Source organism: Amborella trichopoda, chromosome 5 (assembly GCF_054954075.1).
Source record: "Amborella trichopoda isolate Santa Cruz 75 chromosome 5, AtrichopodaSantaCruz75HAP2 v2.0, whole genome shotgun sequence".
NCBI classification, from domain to species: domain Eukaryota; kingdom Viridiplantae; phylum Streptophyta; class Magnoliopsida; order Amborellales; family Amborellaceae; genus Amborella; species Amborella trichopoda.
Genome location: NC_142340.1, coordinates 7,417,114 through 7,437,785, shown reverse-complemented (window position 1 = coordinate 7,437,785; position 20,672 = coordinate 7,417,114). Strand labels below are relative to the sequence as shown.

At 35.4% G+C, this 20,672-nt stretch overlaps 1 protein-coding gene across 8 annotated transcripts; it reads left to right on the top strand.

Moving 5' to 3' along the window:
• The first annotated feature begins 142 nt into the window (after positions 1-142).
• On the top strand, positions 143-17,735 carry LOC18443568 (ABC transporter C family member 8). Of its 8 annotated transcripts, none has more exons than XM_088867294.1 (12): positions 143-284; positions 7,424-9,363; positions 10,388-10,708; positions 11,148-11,234; positions 11,527-12,138; positions 12,283-12,447; positions 13,438-13,732; positions 13,958-14,172; positions 14,576-14,881; positions 15,530-15,593; positions 15,708-15,947; positions 17,238-17,735. In XM_088867294.1, exons 1-12 carry the CDS (start codon positions 254-256, stop codon positions 17,342-17,344), a joined length of 4,383 nt encoding a protein of 1,460 aa, XP_088723420.1. In that variant the 5' UTR covers positions 143-253; the 3' UTR covers positions 17,345-17,735. The 8 variants fall into 8 exon arrangements, 5 of the variants coding, with proteins under 5 accessions (XP_088723420.1, XP_088723418.1, XP_088723422.1 ...); XM_088867292.1 differs by lacking the exon at positions 143-284 and adding an exon at positions 788-992; XR_016055830.1 differs by lacking the exon at positions 143-284 and adding an exon at positions 789-992 and having other exon boundaries at positions 14,022-14,172.
• Positions 17,736-20,672: the final 2,937 nt, after the last annotated feature.

Below are 20,672 nucleotides of genomic sequence, written 5' to 3'. Positions count from 1 at the left end.
TGATAACATTGAACAACCAATTGTATTTTCATCATTTGACTCACTAGGGAGCCGATAGTATTAAAGGTAAGGTAGGCTCTAATTTGATTGTTTATGGCAGCCGATACTATTAAAGGTAAGGTAGGCTCTAATTGGATTGTTTAGTGCCTCGGCTATGTACAAACCGCACCCCTGTAAAAGAGGAAGGAAGGTCGCCAAAAGCCTGTGACTATTTATACTCACCCACGTATTTCGCTTCACACTACCTCGGAATATGGCTCTCGTCTGCAATCTCCAAGTCCAAGGTACTCTCTCTCTCTAACTCTTTCTCTCTCTATTTTGTTACTGTGATTTTTAATGATGTTCTTCAAATGTTGTTCTGATTTTCAGTTATTTTTTGGATGGAGCTTCTGTGATTGTTCAAGTTTTGTTCTGACTGTTTAAGTTTTGTTGGGAGTGTGCATGCGTATTGATTTATGTGCCTCTCTCTCTCATGCATTCAGCCAACAATGTTTGATCTTGTTTCCTGTGCCTCCCTCTCTCTCTCTTTTTCCTCTGCCTCCCTCTCTTTCTCTCTCTCTTTCAGTATCTTTCTCTCTGATACACCTGCCAAAGACGTTGGGTCATGTATCTGGTGCCTCTTTCTCTCTGACATGAAGTTCAGTCATGGTTTCTTCCTTCTCTCTCTCTCTCTTTCTCTCTGATACACCTGCCAAAGAGGTTGGGTCGTGTATCTGGTGCCTCTCTCTCTCTCTGACATGAAGTTCGGTCATGGTTTCTTCCTTCTGTCTCTCTCTCTCTCATTCTCTGTGATAGACCTGCCCAAAGAGGTTGGGTCATGTTTCTAGTGCCTCTCTCTCTTTCTCTCTGACACAAAGTTCACTCTTGGTTTCTTCCTTCTCTCTCTCCTGCATGCAGATAGCTCTTCTGTGCATGTTATTTCTTCAGATTTCTGATGCTCTATGAGTGGTTTTTGGATTTCGATTCTTGGCCTGTTTCCTGCTGCTTCTGTGGTGAAATTTTTTCTTATAACTTTTGCATTAAATTTTTTTTGTTGTGTTGATCCTTTATGTGCAACTTGTTTGATAGCTGTTTCAAATTTATTGAAACTTAATTATGTAGAATAATTTTGATCCTCTTTTTAGGACATTCCATTCAAAATGTTTTTACCCACGATTAATCTTTCTCTCTCTTTAGAAATGCCACACATCTGTGTTTTGTTTGTGTTTGTGTTTGTGTTTGTGTGTGAGTTAATGTTTCTGCATTGAGGTTCTGCTATTTCTCTACACCACTGTTTTTCAGAAAACGACGGTTTAGAGAGAGAGAGAGTTCACAAAAGGGTAGAAACACTTTTCCTTAAAAAAAATCCTTTTGGGTGTGATTTCTATAAAAGGTTGCAACCTTAAACAATCCAATTAAAACGCACCTTCAAATTTTATTATAATGTGTAATGTTGGTGTAAAAAGGATTAGGATTGTCTTAAAATCTATTTTCATATCTAATTATAAAATTTTAAACTTCAAAAATGGTTAAAATCAAAGAGATCTAGAAATATATAAAAATCTTGAACATGGACGGTTTAGATAATGTGTTACAAAATGCATTATTTTTTATATCTCAAAATCGTTTTTCTTTTGATATTCATACATCTCAATATCAAGATGATCAATTGGAGAGTTTTTTAATATTAAAACAATATTTTACGATAGATTTTTGAGGTGCATACCGTAATTCTACGGTTTAAGGTTGCAATCTTATATAAACTTTTTGTGCTTTTACCCCTTTAAAGACTCTCTCTCTCTCGTGTCTCTACGATGTAAGGTTTGTCCACCGTACCTTATACTATTAAAGCAAGCAAGATGCACCTCAAAATTTTTTTATAAAATAGTGATATAAAATAGTGTTTAGATGTTTGAAAACCTTTTAATTTGATCATTGTGCTTTATTGATAATAATAAATAAAAAATAATTTTAAGTTTTAAAAATATTATATTTTGCAACAAATTATTTGGGAAGTCTATTTCAAGATTTTTTTTAGTGTTTATAGATATGTTCAACTCGCTTTTTAATTTTTTATTTTATAAATAAGAATAAAAATCGATTATCGTTTAATTAGAAAATTTTTAACCAAGTAAATATGTCTCCAATAAAATTTAGAGATGCATATTACTTCTACCGTATAACCTTAAAAGGAGGGTACCTTGTACAAACCTCACCCACAGTAAAATGATGCATTACATTTCTCCTCTCTCCATTTGTCATGTGCCTTCCCTAGTAATTATAAAATTAAAAGTTTCAAATGGTAATGATCAAGCACATGTAAAAACATTTGAAAAATTTAAAACATGAATGGTCCAGATAATGTGTTAGAAAATGAACTATGTTTAGGATTAGAGATCCACTCTTTTCATGTCTAAGAATATGGAGGTCGTGATGATGGATTTGAGGGTTTCTTCTCTAGTAGGCTTTTTAGGTGCACCTTACTTTAATGGGTTTTTTAGGTGCATCTTACTCTTATAGTATAAAGATGACACTTTATATAAACTTTTCCATATGAAAAATAAGGAAATATTTAGAATCGCTCATGAGATATGAACTACTTAGCATTTAACCCATTTGTTTGATACCCATCAAAAGACATGTGATCAAGAGTAAGAATAGTTACATATGTGTAAAATGTTGAATATTTTATCTCTTATATATAATTTGATAAAACTAAAAAACAAAGGGATTTGGGTGGTTTGGAAGTTAAGAGTTTCATGTTTCTAAAACACTTGTATTCTTCATTTCTATTTTAGTTCGTTTGATAGTTGGAATCTCAAATCGCCTAAATCCATCATTTTTTGTGTTCCGGGAGGTTCAAAGTTTAGACTTTTAAAGCCCTCAAAACCACCCTACACATTTTTTTATTTTTTTGGGGGGCCAGTTCCAAAAGGTAGAATGGGAATACCCAGAAAAAGAAAAAAAAAGAAATCTAGCCATGAAATATAAACCAAGGTTTTTTTAAAAAAAGTCTAGATCGAAACCAACTTATTCAGATTGAGAACCAGTTAGGTCATCCTAGTTCTTATAACATATTGAGAACTGGTTGCTTCCCTCTATGAACTGGTGGGTTCAGAGAATCGGCCAGAACTCGCCTCACTTTTATTTTTAATTTTTTATTTTTTTAATTTCTTATGGGTGGTACACTTTGGTGGATCGTTGATCCTAACCACCGATCCATCGAACTAGATCACTTTTTTTGGATGGCCGATCCAGGTCACTATTCCGTTGTTTTAAATCTTATGGACCATGCAATTATAGTGTATGTTTTTTCTGGTCCCAACATAAATTTCTCCATTAATGAACATCATGATTGCAAAGACATGCTTACTATGAGATCATGTAGAAATGAGTCCTCTCTTAAAAATTTACTTATGCAATGGATTTTTTGACCCGATTTTTAAGGACATATATTCTCTAATATGGAGATCATGAATATGAAAAATAGATAAAATTTTAAAATAAAAAATAATAATTTTATAAACAAAACATTGGGACGTTAATTTCAGTTGCTTTTATTGCATTTTACCTCAGGGGACGCCTATGTAGAAATGTGTCCCCCGACTCATGAAACAATTTTCCTGATTGTAATTTTTTTATAAGGAAAAGTATAGTGTGGGTCAGCCGTTCAAAAGGCGTAAGAGCCCGCTCATTGGCAAACGTCCATCCTAAAGATCGACGTTGTGCAACATAAGTACATAAGTAATGTATGGACAGTTGTCAAAATTATGCCAAAAATATATTTTTAATTTAAAAATTTTATTTTTCTTTTCATATTGATGATCACCTTGGCTAGATGATGAATTTATGAAAAACTAGTTAAAAAATCTATCTTTAAAATGGATTTGAGAAGGGGGTCGCATGTGTACATATGAGTCAGATGACTCATAAAAACCTCACCCTTTTTCATAACTAGCGAATCATTTGCACTAGTCAGCACCTTTGGAGTAAAAAAAGGAACAAATTACAGGTCACGTGATCCCAAAGGATCACATGTGATTTCTTTATGGGTTATATCTTTTCTTATGGGTTATATCGTTTTTAGGCGCTTGCTTCCTGTTAACGAAATTCTTATTTTTGCATCTAGAGTACAGTATTCTCCATCGTACACCCATCATATAGGATCCATAATCAGGATTTCGCATCATCTACGATATGCTGTACAGTTGGGCTATTAAATTTTGGGATTCTTCACTATAAGACCGTTTTTTTTTTTTTTTACCAGGTTTCTATGCGGCCAAGCGCACACATGTAGAAATGCATAAATGCTGCCAAGCCCTCACAAGAGAAATTTTGTTTATTGTTTTGCATATTGTGCATAATCAACGTCACATTCTCAACTACTCGATTTTACATCTAGCAATCAATAGTAGTGACCAGTGTTGGAAAAAATCCGGCGATCTAACTAGTAACTGCCCGATGTGGCCGGTTTCAATTTTGGTGACTGTCTTGGTATTTTTTAAAAAAATTCAAAAAAAAATATTAATCCCAAAATAAGGGATTTTGTTTGTAATGTAATTTTTAATGTTTTCCATCATTATGGCAAAGATTGGAAATCACTTATACTTATTTTACATTTTTCCATCTTTTTTAAAAATTTAAAAAAATACCCCTTAGTACAAATCGGTTCTTTAAAATCCTTTTTTCATCAATTTCCAACTTTGTTTGGATGTGCTTTGTTTAATCATTATTTAAATATATTTTTCATATTTTATTAGATTATATATATATATATATATATATATATATATATATATATATATGTATTTATTTATTTATATATATATTTTAACCGACCGGGACTTGTTGGTTAGAACGGTTGAATCGGCTGGTTTACCGGTTAGGTCGATTGAACCGCTTTCAGGCCCATGTTCAGTTAACGATTTCGATTCGAGTTTTCCTACATTGGTTGTGAGCTCCTACGCACATAGGTGTGGGAGGGTTTCATTAGGATCATTACTATATATATATATATATATATCTAGTTGCAACTTTAAAATGTAGAATCACATATGCACCTAAAAAATATATCGGAAATGTTGTTTTAATGTTGACAAAACACTCTAGTCGATCATCTTGACATTGAAATGTATGAATATGAAAAAAAAATAATTTTGAGTCTCGAAAATAGTGCATCTTACAACAATTATCTAGACCGTCCATTTTCAAGATTTTCATATATTTCTAGATCTACTTGATTTTAACCATTTTTGGAATTTAGAATTTTCTAATTAGGTATGAAAATAGATTTGAAGATAATATTAAGAATTTTTTACAACAAAATTACATGTTATGATAAAATTTTAAGGTGCACTCTAATTGGATCGCTTAAGGTTGCAACCTTATAGAAACCGCACCTATATATATATATATATATATATATATATTATTTTGAGAGCTATAAAGCTCAATTTCACATCTAATAGGAAACATCTAATGGTCAATAGTAATTGTGAATAGAAAACATCTAATGGGCAATAGTAACTGTGACTTACATAATGTTTACTCAATTGTACCTTATATGATCTACTAGAGGGTCATTTGACGTCCATTATGAAGGATGGATGATGGAGATTAATTGTAGTACCCTTGTAAATTAGCGGACATACATCTAAACTGCCATCCATCACCAGCATCCATCTTAGAGGACGATGATGTTGGACAATAAATGACTGATGTGTATATGCAATGATTCAATATAAAAACCATGGCCAAAGGATATTATACTCCCTTGGGGGTAATACTATCCATCTACTCACCTTGGAATAATTTTAGGACCCCAAGCTTTGGAGATATAACATGTTCAACCCATAGATTAACTAACCTCAAAAAAAAAAATTTATCCGAATTGCACCCTCTGCGCCCTTGAAAAAAAAAAAAATGTCTCAAGATTGAAGAGAAACCATCCAATTTTTAGAGTGTGAGATCTAAGTGTTAGAAAACTTGAATTTCAATTTTTTTCTTCTACTTTTAGGAATGCATGTGCCTTCCCCCACCTCCAATGATTTTGATACACACTAGTAACGCCAACAGTTTATATTTTTGTATCCACACCCCCACCCATAAAAAAGAAAAAAAAAAAGAAGCAAAAAGTTGACTTTTTATGAACCAAAATACCCTTTCAAGAAAATCTCTCTTTCTGTCTCTCTCTAAAGGAAAAAGTTATACAAGCTTGATACCTTGACTTGTTGAATTAAGGTGCATCTCAAAAATCATAAGAAAATGTTGTTTTACAGCTGGAAAACTATTGAATTGATATGGATATGGAAAAAAAGAAAATGATTTCAAGTTTCAAAAATAGTGTATCTTGTAATACATTATCTGGACTATCCATTTCAAGATTTTCATGCATTTATGGGTGTGTTGTCAAATTCGCTTTGGAGCTAGTCGGAGAAATAAAGTAATTTGGTACTTTGGTCAATTCGGAGGAAGACCTCAAAATTTTTAAATTTTTTAATATAAATAAAGTATATAAAATATATTAAAATATAAATTTTAAAAATAAAAAATTCAACGAAAATAAAAAAAGAAGAAGACAATTTTGTGATTGGGCTGAAGAGGCCAATTAGACCAAAGCAGACATAAGTCTTCTTAAAAGACAATTATGTGCTTCAGCTGAATAGGCCGAATCATACTGAGGTTGATGCATTGGAGCTTCACTTCGCTTTCGGTTTATGCCAAAAATCCAAAGACTTTGGCCGGTTTGGCTGAAGTGAAGAGAATACGATAACATTGGATTTACTTGATTTAAACTATTTTTTAGTTTAAAATTTTATAATTAAAGATGAAAATAGATTATAAGGCTGTCCTAAAAGTTTTAGACACCAAAATTGCATTTTATGACTTAGTGTGGAGGTGCGCCCATTTCCAAACCTCACCCTTTTAGAAAACTTGGTTTTTCTTCCATCAGATAGGTCCCACATGTGGCCTATCTCTCTCTCTCTCTTTTATGTCATGCGGACCATAATAAGCAATTATCTATGCTGATATTTCCTGGAGTTTAAAATTTTGAAAACCATACAGTTGGGGTCTCTGTCTTTGCCTGTGTTGGGTCACTTGTCTTGCAGTTTGGTAATGTATTCTTTTCTGCATTTTAGTCGTTCAATCAGTACTCTCTCTCTCTCTCACTCAGAGCATGTGTTTGTTATCTGCATTTTCATTGATTTTATCCCTTCTAACTCTTTCCCACCCCCTTCTCTCTCTTTACAAGTTTTGGAGTGCTCATTTGATCCGGCGTTTTCTTTATTTTATCAATCCCTTATTGACACAATCTTAATTTTTGTCTCCTTCTCCCTCAATTTCGTTTGATATGCCTGCTCTCGATGAATATCTGCTCTGTTTTATCTTTGCCTCGTTTCGATCTTTGCATAACTTGCTTTTCTATTTATTCTGAAATTTTCAGGTGAGCTTTCATGGAAATGTGCCGTCGAACTAGATACTGGTTCAACCTGTATTTACAGAGGTGTAACAGATGGTATAAATCTCTTGTTTGTCACTGTTCTCTCTCTAATTTGGTTGTTTTCAATTTTTCAAAGGCGATCAATCCATGGGGATGTACCCAAATCTCCCTTCTTCGTAGTGGTTTCAGCACTATGCTCTATTATAGCCATTGCTTATTTTGTCTTCGCGTTATGGCCTTTGGTATGGAAAGACAATGCACCCATGAATTTGAATTGGGTTGTTTTATTATTGAGAGGATTGGTTTGGGTGGTTTTAGCACTCTCTCTCTGCATTCAGAGGCTTAAATGGGCGAGAATTCTGAGTTTGGTTTGGTGGGTCTGTTTCTCTCTTCTTGTTTCGTCTCTAAACCTGATGCTCTTGGCGAAAAGACAGAGAATTCCAGTCTTGGAATTGGTTTCATGGCCTATAAACTTTTTGATTCTCATTTGTGCTTCGAAGCTCATCAGGCACTTTCTCTCTCATAAAACAGTAGACCAGAGCTTATCACAATCTCTACTGAGCAAAAATGACCAAAAAGAAACAAACCCAAGTGGTGGAATTGGCTTTTTAAGCTGGCTAACATTTTCTTGGGTCGATCCTCTGCTGCTTTTAGGCTACTCGAAACCTTTAGCTCTTGAAGATGTTCCCCCTCTAGAATCAGAAGATGAAGCTATTCTAGCATATGAGGCCTTTGCTAAGTCATGGGAGTCTCATAAGGAAGGGAAAAACACCGAGAATTCAGTCTTCAGAGTGTTAGCTACCTGTTATACTAGAGAGATGTTGGTAATTGGATTCTATGCCTTTCTTCGAGCCACCACTACTTCAGCTTCGCCCCTCTTACTCTATGCCTTTGTGGAATTCATGAGTGAAGAGAAGCATCATCCTTATGACAAGTACTACTTAGTAGGAGGCTTAGTTTTGGTGAAATTGGTTGAGTCTCTTTCGCAAAGACACTGGTTTTTCAATTCGAGAAGGGTGGGTATGAGGATGAGATCAGCTTTAATGGCTGCTGTTCTCCGAAAACAGCTTAAGCTCTCTAGCTTCGGTAGGAGGAGACATTCAACAGGGGAAGTAGTGAATTATATTTCAGTGGATGCTTATAGACTTGGTGAATTTCCATGGTGGTTCCACATGGCTTGGAGTTCACTTCTCCGACTGTTCTTTGCATTGTTGATTCTCTTTCAAACTGTAGGTTGGGGGGCACTACCTGGCTTGGTTCCAATCTTCATTCTTTCTCTACTAAACATACCCATTGCTAAGATACTCAAAAACTGCCAATCCCACTTCATGCAAGCCCAAGATGAAAGGTTGAGAGCCACGTCTGAGGTCTTAAACAACATGAAAATAATCAAATTGCAAGCTTGGGAGGATAAGTTCAGGGGCCTAATTGAGTCTCTAAGGGATGAAGAATTCAAGTGGTTGGCTTCAGCTCAAATCAAGAAAACTTTTGGCGTTATTTTGTATTGGATGGTGCCTATGCTTGTTTCAGCTGTGGTATTTACAGGCTGTGTTTTACTGGGGTCAGCGCCATTGAATGTTAGCACTATTTTCACTGTTTTAGCAACTGTTAGGATTATGTCGGAGCCCTTGAGAATTCTTCCTGAGTCTTTTTCTCTCTTAATTCAAGTTAAGGTCTCATTGGATCGACTCAACCGCTTCTTACTAGATGATGAACTTAGAGTAGTGGGTGTTAGGGGGCACCCAGTTCAGAGTTCTAACTACCATTTGAAGATACAAGGGGGGATTTTTAGTTGGGATCCAGAGGCTGCTAATCCTACATTAAAAGGCATTAATTTTGAGGTCATGAGAGGGCAGAAGATTGCTGTTTGTGGATCTGTTGGTGCCGGGAAGTCTGCACTTCTATATGCAATACTTGGAGAAATACCCAAGATAGCTGGAGTGGTAAGCCTTTAAAAACTTTTCCTTTGGTTTTTCTTTATAAGCAATATGTTGTTCAGGAATAAAGTTTTATGCAATGGTATACAGTGTTTATTTGTCAAATCATTTATTTGGTTGGCAATCCTAGCATATCTTCTGGGAATAGTTTCTCAAGTAAGATACATTGCTATTTGTTTTCAATGATACTAAACAATTTGAGAGCCATATACTTGCTTTTATGGGATAGATATTCTGATTCATTTCTTGTCACTCACTTGAGGAAAAAAGCTACCAACTTCAAGAGTCCGTGTACCATAGTTTAAGCCCTTCTAATGGTGAATTTAGAAAGTGCATTCTACCTTTTGGTCATAGATGCTGACATCGATGTGCTTTGAGTAGCTTTAACTCAAATTGAGCTATGATGCATTATAAATGGCTTTTCTTGTCAAAAAATGTGAACATGTTCTCTAAGTTCAACATTAGACTGGTGCAAGATAGAAAATCCCAAACTCCACAAGACACCATGGGTAGATAAATCCGATGCACATGCACCTTGGGATAATCACTGTGCCTGGGTAAAGGCATCATCTGGAAAGTCTTAAGCATTTACATGATGTGGTGCCAAGGGTTTAGAACCCACTGATCCAGATCGGGAATTGCTAATCCTGATAAGGAATTGGAGGGGCCGAACTGGTTAGGGGGAAGTATCAGTACTGGTTTGCTTCCCCCCCACCAAACCCATCCACCAAAAAAAAAAAAAACCTATTTTATTATTTTATTTTACTTTTTCTAGTATTTTTCTGGATAGCCGATTCGTACCTATCTAGATTGGCAGTCTGGCGGTTCGACACAGTTGTGAGATGGATGATCCAACCCACTGATTCGGGTTTAAAACACTGTGTGGTAACCATACATAATGGTTTCATTATCTTGGATAAGCTTATCAGTAAAAATAAATGATAAGCTCCAATTGATATTAAATTGACCATTTGGCTGTTTCCCTCTATAGACTTGAATTACGGACTGTGTTTTTTGTGTAAAATTGTAGGTTGAGGTCTATGGATCTATTGCTTATGTTGCTCAAACAGCTTGGATACAAAGTGGAACTATTCGCGATAATATACTCTATGGGAAGCCAATGAATAAGACCAGTTATGAGAATGCCATAAGAGCCTGTGCTTTGGATAAGGATCTTGAAAATTTTGATCATGGCGACCTCACAGAGATTGGAGAGAGAGGACTCAACTTGAGTGGGGGTCAGAAACAAAGGATTCAGCTTGCCAGAGCAGTGTATAACGATGCTGATATCTACCTTCTTGATGATCCTTTCAGTGCAGTCGATGCCCACACAGCGGCCATCCTTTTCAACGTAAGAAAACCAGTTCCCTCAGCGACAAGTATTCCTTTATTTTTTATTTGGTGGAGTCATTGGGTTTATAATGATCCATACATGTGCTTCTTTTCATTAAAAAACTTTTGCAATTAGGTACAAATAATGATCATGCCATATCAAACCGGTCAAATATAACACAGTAGATGAACTATATACTCATAGACATAGTCCATTAGGGTGATCAACATCAAATGAATTGATAAATGCTTATGGAGAGAATGGGATCAAACAAAGCTGGACATTATACCAATTGTGATTTCCACTCTCGCTCTCTATAACTGTATCATTTCATTTGAAGGTGATTACCCCCACTGGATTAGGGCCTTCTTGAGTTATTGCATTATAGAGTACAATCTTCTCTTCTTTCATTTGTTACATGTGGTGGTATTTGTATGAGTCACATAAGCTACTGCAGGATTGCGTCAAAAAGGCCTTGGAAAAGAAAACTGTGATTCTCGTGACTCACCAAGTCGAGTTCCTGGCAGAAGTTGATGAAATTATGGTAATCTTTCATTCCTTATCACTCTAATTTTACTAGTAAATGTTTTCAAGAGTTTGCTTACGGTAATTTAATAAAATGCAATATTTAAGTATTAACAAGTCTATCCCATAATTTATGACTAGAATTTCATCAGTTAAAATTGATTATTGTGTTTGAGACTTTCCTTAGTTATGATGTCGTGGCTTAGATTTATTATTAAGTTTGTCAACTTTGAATATAAAAAATTGCATTTACTAGTAACTATATTCCAAGCTCTGCAAGTATACTTTATTGATTTTCAAACTGCCATAAGGTTTTGGAAGGTGGAAGAATCGCACAGTCTGGAAGCGACAATGATCTCCTGAGGAAAGGGATGGCATACGAACTGCTTGTAAATGCTCATCATGAAGCCATGACAGCCTTGGTAAATCCAAATGAACAAGATTTGCTTGAAACACATAAGCAAGGATTGGACTCACCCAATTTCTTCCCAACTTCACTAGGAAACAGTGAAGTGGAAATTAAAACTAATGCATGCTCACCTATCCAACTGACCAATGAAGAAGAGAAGGAGATTGGAGATGTGGGGTGGACGCCTTATATAAGTTATATAAGAGTTGCCAAGGGGTCTCTTCTTATTTCTCTTGTTATAGTTCTTCAAAGTGGTTTTCTTCTATTGCAGTCCATAGCAACTTACTGGCTGGCAGTAGCTGTTACCCTTCCCCAGATTACAAATGTAATTTTAATTGGAGTATACGCTGGGCTGTCAAGTTTGAGCATTGTCTTTGTTTACTTCAGATCTTGGTTCACAACACATCTAGGATTATGGGCCTCAAGGGCCTTTTTCTCTGGTTTCATGGACTCAGTGTTTAAAGCTCCCATGCTATTCTTTGACTCCACACCTATTGGGAGGATATTAACACGGGTAAGGAGTCCCTCACCTTGTGAATTGTTGTTTTGTGTTTGTGAGCATGTGTGCATGTCTTTTGATTTTGTGATCTAATCGATAATCTGGCTAGTTTCTTAGTAAATCATTAATTGCATAAAAATAATCTCCTTGACTTTGCAGGCATCCTCTGACATGAGCTTGATAGACTTTGACATACCATATGCCATTGGTTTCTCTGTGTGCACTTTGCTTGAGCTGATATCGGTACTTATCATAATGTGTATTGTGACATGGCAAGTTCTGGTCGTGGCTATTCCCGTCATGTTACTTACATACTATCTTCAAGTAATCTCTCTCTCTCTCTCTCTCTCTCTCTCTCTCTCTCTCTCTCTCCCCCCCCCCCCCCCCCCCCCTTAATTTTCCTCTTTTCTTTTTGTGAGCGGGTATCTTGGATTTTCGATGGCCATCCAAGCATTAATGTGTGGGGGGAAGTGAGATAGGTATAGAATTAGTGATGAATAAACGTCGTCTATCGAGAAAACCAAACCAATGCAAGATTAACATTACAGCAAAATTGTTTGGAGCTTATTTTATTATACCTAGGTTTGCTGGTTTGATTCCTGAACTCACTAGCAGAATGAAAATATCATCAAGCAGTTAGTTACTTGAAACTTATTTTTGGGAAAGTTGAATTTTGAGTTTTCTTATTGCCCAATCTAAATCTCAATTTAACTTGGATTTACTTAGTATAAAATCTGATTTGGAAAATCAATTTATCATATACGTCAATTCGGTCAAGCTTAATTTTGAGATTGCTTATTGTGCAGTCTTCAGCATAGTTTCAAGACTAGGCCAAGTCAACTGAAGACTTGGCTGAGTTCACTTGAGACTTGGCCTAGTTATGGCTGAAACTGAATTGGCCCGAGTTTATGTACAACTCGGGGTGCATAAAAATATTTAAAAATAACCCCAAAAAATATAGAAAAGTATGGGATTCTTGTACTAAATGTTTATATATGATTCGGATCTCTGTTGGCAAAGTTTGGTGAGATTGTTTTTGCTATATTCCCCATTTTTTATTTTCCTTTTTTTTGGGGATTATTTACTTGTAATCTTTTTCTTTTCTTTTTTTTTCATGGATTTTTGGCCGTGTACAGTACTTGGTTGCTTGGACTCACTTGAGAAACTCGCCGCGGGCTAGGACTGAGTACCTGGCCTGAGGCGAGTTTGGAAACACTGGTCCTTAGTTGATGAAGTGAAAATTTTTATTTGTACATAGCTAAGCTTTTTAATTTTGCAAAATCTATACTAAGCTTTTTATTTTTGCTAATGAAGAGGTACTACCTATCATCTGCAAGAGAACTAGTAAGGCTTAATGGTACAACAAAGGCACCTGTTATGAACTGTGCAGCAGAGACGTCTTTGGGTGTGGTTACAATAAGAGCATTTTCAGTCATGGAAAGGTTCATCCTGCAAAATCTGAATCTTATAGATACAGATGCAAGGGTCTTCTTTTATACAAATGCTATCATGGAGTGGTTGCTTTTAAGAGTGGAACTACTACAGAATGTCACCTTATTCACTGCCACAATTCTCCTTGTTTCACTCCCGAAGGGTTCCATAACTCCTGGTATGCTCTCTACTCTGTGATATGTTTCTACATTTGCATGCGTGAGAGAGAGAGAGAGAGAGAGAGAGAGAGAGAGAGAGATATCTATTATAGCTCCTTTCATGCTTCTTGTGGTGAATTAGGAGTGATTTCTAATTACATTTTTGCTTTCATTTTACTTTTGTATATACGTTATTTTGGCTTTTATTTTGGACCCATTAGAGGTTGGTGGGCTCGTGTTTACAGGATTTGTGGGTCTCTCTCTCTCTTACTCACTGAGTCTGAACACTTGCCAAACTTTCCTAACTAGATGGCAATGCACGCTCGCCAACTATATCATCTCAGTTGAGCGTCTAAAGCAATTCATGAACCTTCCTTCTGAACCAGCAGCAATTGTAGATGATCACAGGCCACCACATTTGTGGCCTGCCAAAGGGAGGATAGACTTCCAGGACCTCAAGGTGATGAAAACCTTTTGCCAAGTCCTGTATTAAGCACATTCCTAATCAAAATCTTCTTTTCTCTCAAATTCTTGTCATGTGCATTGGCTGTTGTTTACTCTCGTATCCTGACTCGCTTTGCCAAAGATAAAGTAGTTTCATCAAAAATCATTTCAATGATATTTCTTGCAAACATTGTAAATGTTTCTCTTTTTTAAATTCCTTTTATGGCCGCTCATTAACACGTGACTAATGTTCTCTGCCATCGTCTAGCTTTCTTTGCTAAGTAAACAATAATTCTGATTTAAATTTGTAAACAGCCTAGACATGGGAAATCTTGACACGGAACCACCATTATGTTTCTATGTTTGCTATCCATTTTATGATAATTGTGTTATGTATTCATTTGTCTACTTTCTCACAGATAAAGTATCGACGTGATTCTCCACTAGTTCTTAAAGGGATTACATGTGCATTTGAGGCTTGCAAAAGAGTGGGAGTGGTTGGAAGAACAGGTAGCGGAAAAACAACACTGATAAGTGCCCTATTTCGTCTGGTTGAACCGGCAAGTGGGAAGATCCTTATAGATGGACTGGACATTTGCTCCATTGGTCTTAGGGATCTAAGAAATAAGCTTAGCATTATACCCCAAGAGCCAACTCTTTTCAAGGGTACTATAAGGAGTAACTTGGACCCTCTAGGCGTCTACAGAGACCATGAGATATGGGAGGTGAGTTTAAAGATCTGCTGGCTTAGATACCAATCCTGTTCTGGAAAAAAATCTCAACATCGTATTCAAGCTGTTTCATTAAATCGAAGAGGATAATTTTCCGTATAATATTTATGCAATTCTGTTGCATATTAATAAAATAAATAGAAACAGACCTTCAATGGTTCGATGTACAGGACCATGATCAGACTCAAGCTTGCAAATTTAGACGCGCCTTTACATCTCAATCTCCAAGCTAAAATTTAAAAATCTTATGCATTGCCCAAGTGATGTAACTTGTATACTTCTCCAAGCTGCTCTTTCACTCTGCACATATATCTAAGGTGACACACACAAACACACCACGGTTGAAAACACATGCGCACACACACACATGCCCGCCAGTCAACAATCACTGGAGACCCTTAGAGGTGTTATTTTGGAAAGGACTATCTCGACTCAGAAGATGTGTTTCTGTACAGTCTTAACTGATGAATTTGAATTCATCATAGTATAGGAGTGAGTACAATCAGCACCAAATATGGCTGATTTTCAGTTTTTCAGGATATATTTATGTGTGTACCAACATTGGACGATGTGTTCATTTAGTATTTAATTGTAGATAGTTGAACTTATCATGTATAACTCTGCTGGTATGATTTGTTTCAGGCCATCGAGAAGTGCCAACTGAAGACCACAATCCAGGGCCTCCCAAACTTGCTCGATTCAACTGGTACGGTAATTTTTCGATGGGATCATGTGGTTCTTTTTTCTTTTTAGCTAGAGAAATGCTAAGACCTTGAACTTGAGATATACCCTTTGGGCCCTTTGCTTTTGATATTGATAGTGAGCGATGAAGGAGGGAATTGGAGTGCAGGGCAGAGGCAGCTCTTTTGCCTTGGAAGGGTCCTTCTAAGAAAGAATAGGATATTGGTTCTTGATGAGGCAACTGCATCCATTGATTCTGCCACTGATGCTGTTCTTCAAAAGGTCATAAGAAAGGAATTCTCAAACTGTACGGTGATAACAGTGGCGCATAGGATCCCCACAGTCACTGATAGTGATCTCGTCATGGTTCTTTCTTATGGTATGCTCTCTAGTATTCTTTTCCTGTATATTTCACACGCATACACACACATAGATAGATAGATACATATCAATATTGGTTTAACATGCTTTTAATTATGCGAAGTATTCTGACCTTTACCAAAGATTTGGATGGCAGCTACCATTCCCCTTCAATGCAAATAAAAATTTGTTAATTTACCTATGCAAGTGTAAAGAACACATTATAAAGTCTGATGAATAGGTCCTTGGTCTGCTTGCTAAGGGTGGCAGAGCCACATTTTGGCATCAGGAGTTCCATTCCTACTCCATTAAAATGCACCAAAAAACCTATATACACAAGGAGTAAGCACACACTTTCGCACAAAAAATGTTAGCTAGTCAGATGAGTTATTGGAACTTACAAGATAAAAACCTATGAGAATCATGTTATTTAATGTACTAGCAATCAGATATAACATAATGTGCCAGTAATCAGTTATAACATGTTGACATCCATGTATTATATTACTTCGGAGAGTTGGCACCTCAAATTATGAAACAGTACAAAGTCCTATAGTCACGCCAAAATGGTTCATTCATGAAAATTGTAAGATAATGATGGAATTGGATTGGCCTGTTCCCAAGTTTTCACTTGTTATCTAGTTAGTTTTTCAGAATGAACTGATATTTACTTGAGTATCCAATTTGATCCATATTGTGTTGAATTGGCGGCCCTCATCCAGTTTTTATAACATTAATTTGGTCATCATAGTAATGTTCTTACACAAATATAGCCACTCCCTATTCTATTCAAGGGATGCATGTTATTGATTTATTTGTTGAGAGTTTTTGGGGTGAATTTCTTGCATGAAAATGAGTCAAATTTTGACAGTAACAAAAAGTTGTAATCTGTCATTCATTTGAAATATACTCAAAAGTGTCTAAATTTCGCTGGAAATGAGGGTTCGATCAAATTTAGTGGAAATTCATTTAAATTTTTGGATTGGAATATCTCTTCCTAAATTGGAGGTAGAATTATTGGTAGGGTTTCCCCAGTTTCCCACAACACAGCCTACCAATATTTTCAGAAATTTGGAACCTTGAGCTTGCTTTCAAAAGTACGATCATGTACGAAATAGAGCTGTTAACAAGCCCAAGAAAAATGTTTTTTTTTTTTTCAAAATAAGTTGGGGCAGATTTGTTATTTTCCTTTTTCTTTTATTTTTAATTTTATGGTTTCTCTATTTGCATAAAACTATTATGCTTGGTTGATAAGGACGACATAAACCCAGGTTTTTATAACTAAGTTTTGCATGACTTGTGTTGACAGGTAAGCTCTTGGAATATGATAAGCCGTCAAGACTCATGGAAACCAACTCTTCCTTTGCCAAGCTTGTGGCTGAATACTGGGCCAATTGTAATACAACCACCCATTAGAGAGAGAGTAGTATGTGAAGAGAGAGAGAGAGAGAGAGAGAGAGAGAGAGTAGTGTGTAAGTTTGGTGAGGGAGAGAGAGGGAGAGAGGTGCATTTGGAAGTTTGATGCATGCCATCGCGGGGATGCATTGTAGAATTAGGGTAGCGCAGGGTCTTAATAATCATAGTGTAGGATAATAGGGAGGTAATTATAGTGTTGGGTGACCTAAGTTAGAAGCCTCTCTTGGCTTGTGTATTGGCCATGAGCGGTAGGAAAAATTCTCATAGAAAGAATGGGTTTGTTTAGCATTTACAGGGTTGATATAATGTAGATAGCACTTGGCATGCTTCACTTGCCTCGAACCATCGCCTTTATTTCAAATATAATTCAATAGAACGTGCTCTCTCCAAATTTTGATATCAGTTGACTATATACTTTCTGCAACGTAATGTTCTTGAACCCCTTACCCCTCTCCCGCCCCCTCCCCCTTTCCGTTTAGGTTGGGCAATAGAGGAAGACTTGAACTGGGACCCGCCGGGTATATCCGACACAAGTTTGGGTATGGGCCCAATAATTGAATCTGGTAGGTTGGGTCCAGGTCCAAAACTTGTAGTTTGGGTCCGGTTGGATCCGATCGGTGCCTGTAAACTTTTGGAGATAAAATACTTCAAGCTTTATTTGTTTGAACGTATTGAGGATCTTATACAATAAGAAGGTATAATCATCTTTAGCAATTAAATGACAAATAAGATGGCTTGAAAGCAAATGGTGGATGATTGTTATGTTGCCAATAATTTGGGCATATGATGGTAAAGAAAGGGCCAAAAAATAAAAAAAATTCATGGTGAGGGTGGTAATGGTCTCAAGCACTAGGACCTGTCGGGTATGGGTATGGTTCTGGACCCTACGGGTCAGGTCTAGGTCTAAAACTTGGACTCGAATACATTCGGGTTTGGGTCCGAGTCAAGGTCCAGCCGGTCTGACTCATGCTTGACTTGTTGCCACCCCTACTTGTCTCCCCAACTTTTTTTTTTGTTTTTTTTTGGATGAGTGCATTTACAATAGAATAAAAGAAGAAAGCTATCAAAGAAGAACACCATCACGGTAGTTAAAATATAGTGATGCATCATATGGTCATCATGGTATTTTAAGTATCGTGGTGCTTTTACGGTCATATGACTATCGTGAAGGTTATTTTTTAAAAAAATTTGTGAAAAAAATAAAAAAGAAAAAGGTATGGTGGAGGTTTAGAAAAGTATGAGGTTTTTTTTTTTTTTTTCTAATAAACCAATAAGTAAAAAATTAAGCAATATTTTTAAAACTCTTCCCAACGTTTATAGGTAAAATAAACAGTGATTTTGTCTACTCTCATTACCATTCAAATTTTATCGTACGATCATAGTTGTTCGTTAGTGTTTCAATTTTCATTTTTTTTTTTTACAAATTTAAATTATTTGAAATTTGTAGCGTGAGTACATCTTAGTAAGACGTACTTAATAAAAATATTAAAAATATAATTCACAAAATATAATTTGATCAAAATACTCATTAAAATTTTCTGAGGTATTTTGGTTAATTTATATTTTACGAATTATTTGTTTTATATTTTATTAGATGTGTCTCACTAAGATGTACACACGTTCCAAATTTCAAATCATTCTGATTAGTAAAAAAAGAAACAAAAATTAAAACACTACCAGACAGTTGTGACCATGCAATGAAGTTTGGATAGTGATGAGGGTAGACGAAATCAGTGTTCATTTTCGCCTATAGGCGTTTGTAGTATATATATATATATATATATATATATATATATATATATATATATATATATATATAAATGGGTGTGGTTTCCATAAGGTTGCAACCTTAAACAATGCAATTAAGGCGCACTAATATATCATAACATGTAATTTTGGTGAAGAAAATTATTAGGTTTATCACATAATCTGTTTTCGTATCTAATTATAAAATTTTAAACTCCAAAAATGGTTAAAATCAAGTAGATCTATAAACATATGAAAATCTTGAAAATGGATCGTCTAGATAATGTATTTCAAGATGCACTATTTTTGGGACTCAAAATCCTTTATATATATATATATATATATATATATATATATATATATATATATATATATATATATATATATATGTGAAAGCTTTCTATGTTCCCCCTAACAACATAGAAATTCAATGTTCCCCCTGCCATCCAGCCGTTTATTTTTTATCAAAAGAGCACTCACCGTTTGATCTTAGATCCGACGTCTCAAAAGTTTTTTTTTTTTTTTTAATACAATTTTTTTGAATATGAAATTTGGTACGTGCCATCTTCTCATTGAGGCGCACCTATAAAAAATATTAACAATATTTTTTCGATAAAATAAAATGACCAAAATACCCCTTGAAACTTTCAGGGGTATTTTGATCATTTTATTTTATTGAAAATATTTTTTTTATATTTTTCGTTAGTGAGAGTTTAATATAGGAATGAACGTCCAAAATTTGGTGTCAAAACAGTTTATAGAAAAAAATTAAAAATAAAACAGTGTAAGACGTGGCATTGTGATTGGGGCAATCTTAGCCTTCTATTAAAAAATGGACGGTTGGATAAAGGAACATAGAACTTCTGTGTTGTAGGGAGAACATAGAAAGCTTTCATATATATATATATATATATAATCAAGTAGATCTTTAAACATATGAAAATATTGAAAATGGACAGTCTAAATAATGTATTGCAAGATGCACTATTTTTGGGACTCAAAATCCTTCAACCATTTGATGTGAAATTTGATAGATTGGATGTGTCACAAAGTTCATTTTTTTTTTTTTTTAAGTTTGAGCTTGGTCAATAATAATTGCACCCACCCAATTTCACATCCAATGGTCAAGATTAGACCATCTTGTATCAAAGATGAATAGTCTCATTCTATACTTTCCCTAAAAAAAAAAGAGTTAGAAAAAGAAAATACCAACATACCCTTAAAACATGCATAAGTATTTGGTTAGTTTATTTTTTTACAAATTATTTTTTTTGTATATTTATGTACATCAAAGTATGGCACGAAAACCTTCGCAGTTTCATACTAAAAAGTAAAAAAAAATGAAAATGAAAATACTGCATTTGATCATGACCATCTATTTTTTTTTTCCTTTTAGTCTAAACAGTTAAATAGTTTTTGTGCACCATTTAATTGTCCACATCATATAAGGGTAGGAATGGCCTGGGCTAGCCTTGGCCCTAGCTTGGCCCTTGCCCCCATCGGGATGGCCTAGGACAAAAACAAATGAAAAAAAAAAAATGAAAAAAAGACAGCCAAGACGGGCCAAACTAGGCCATCATCC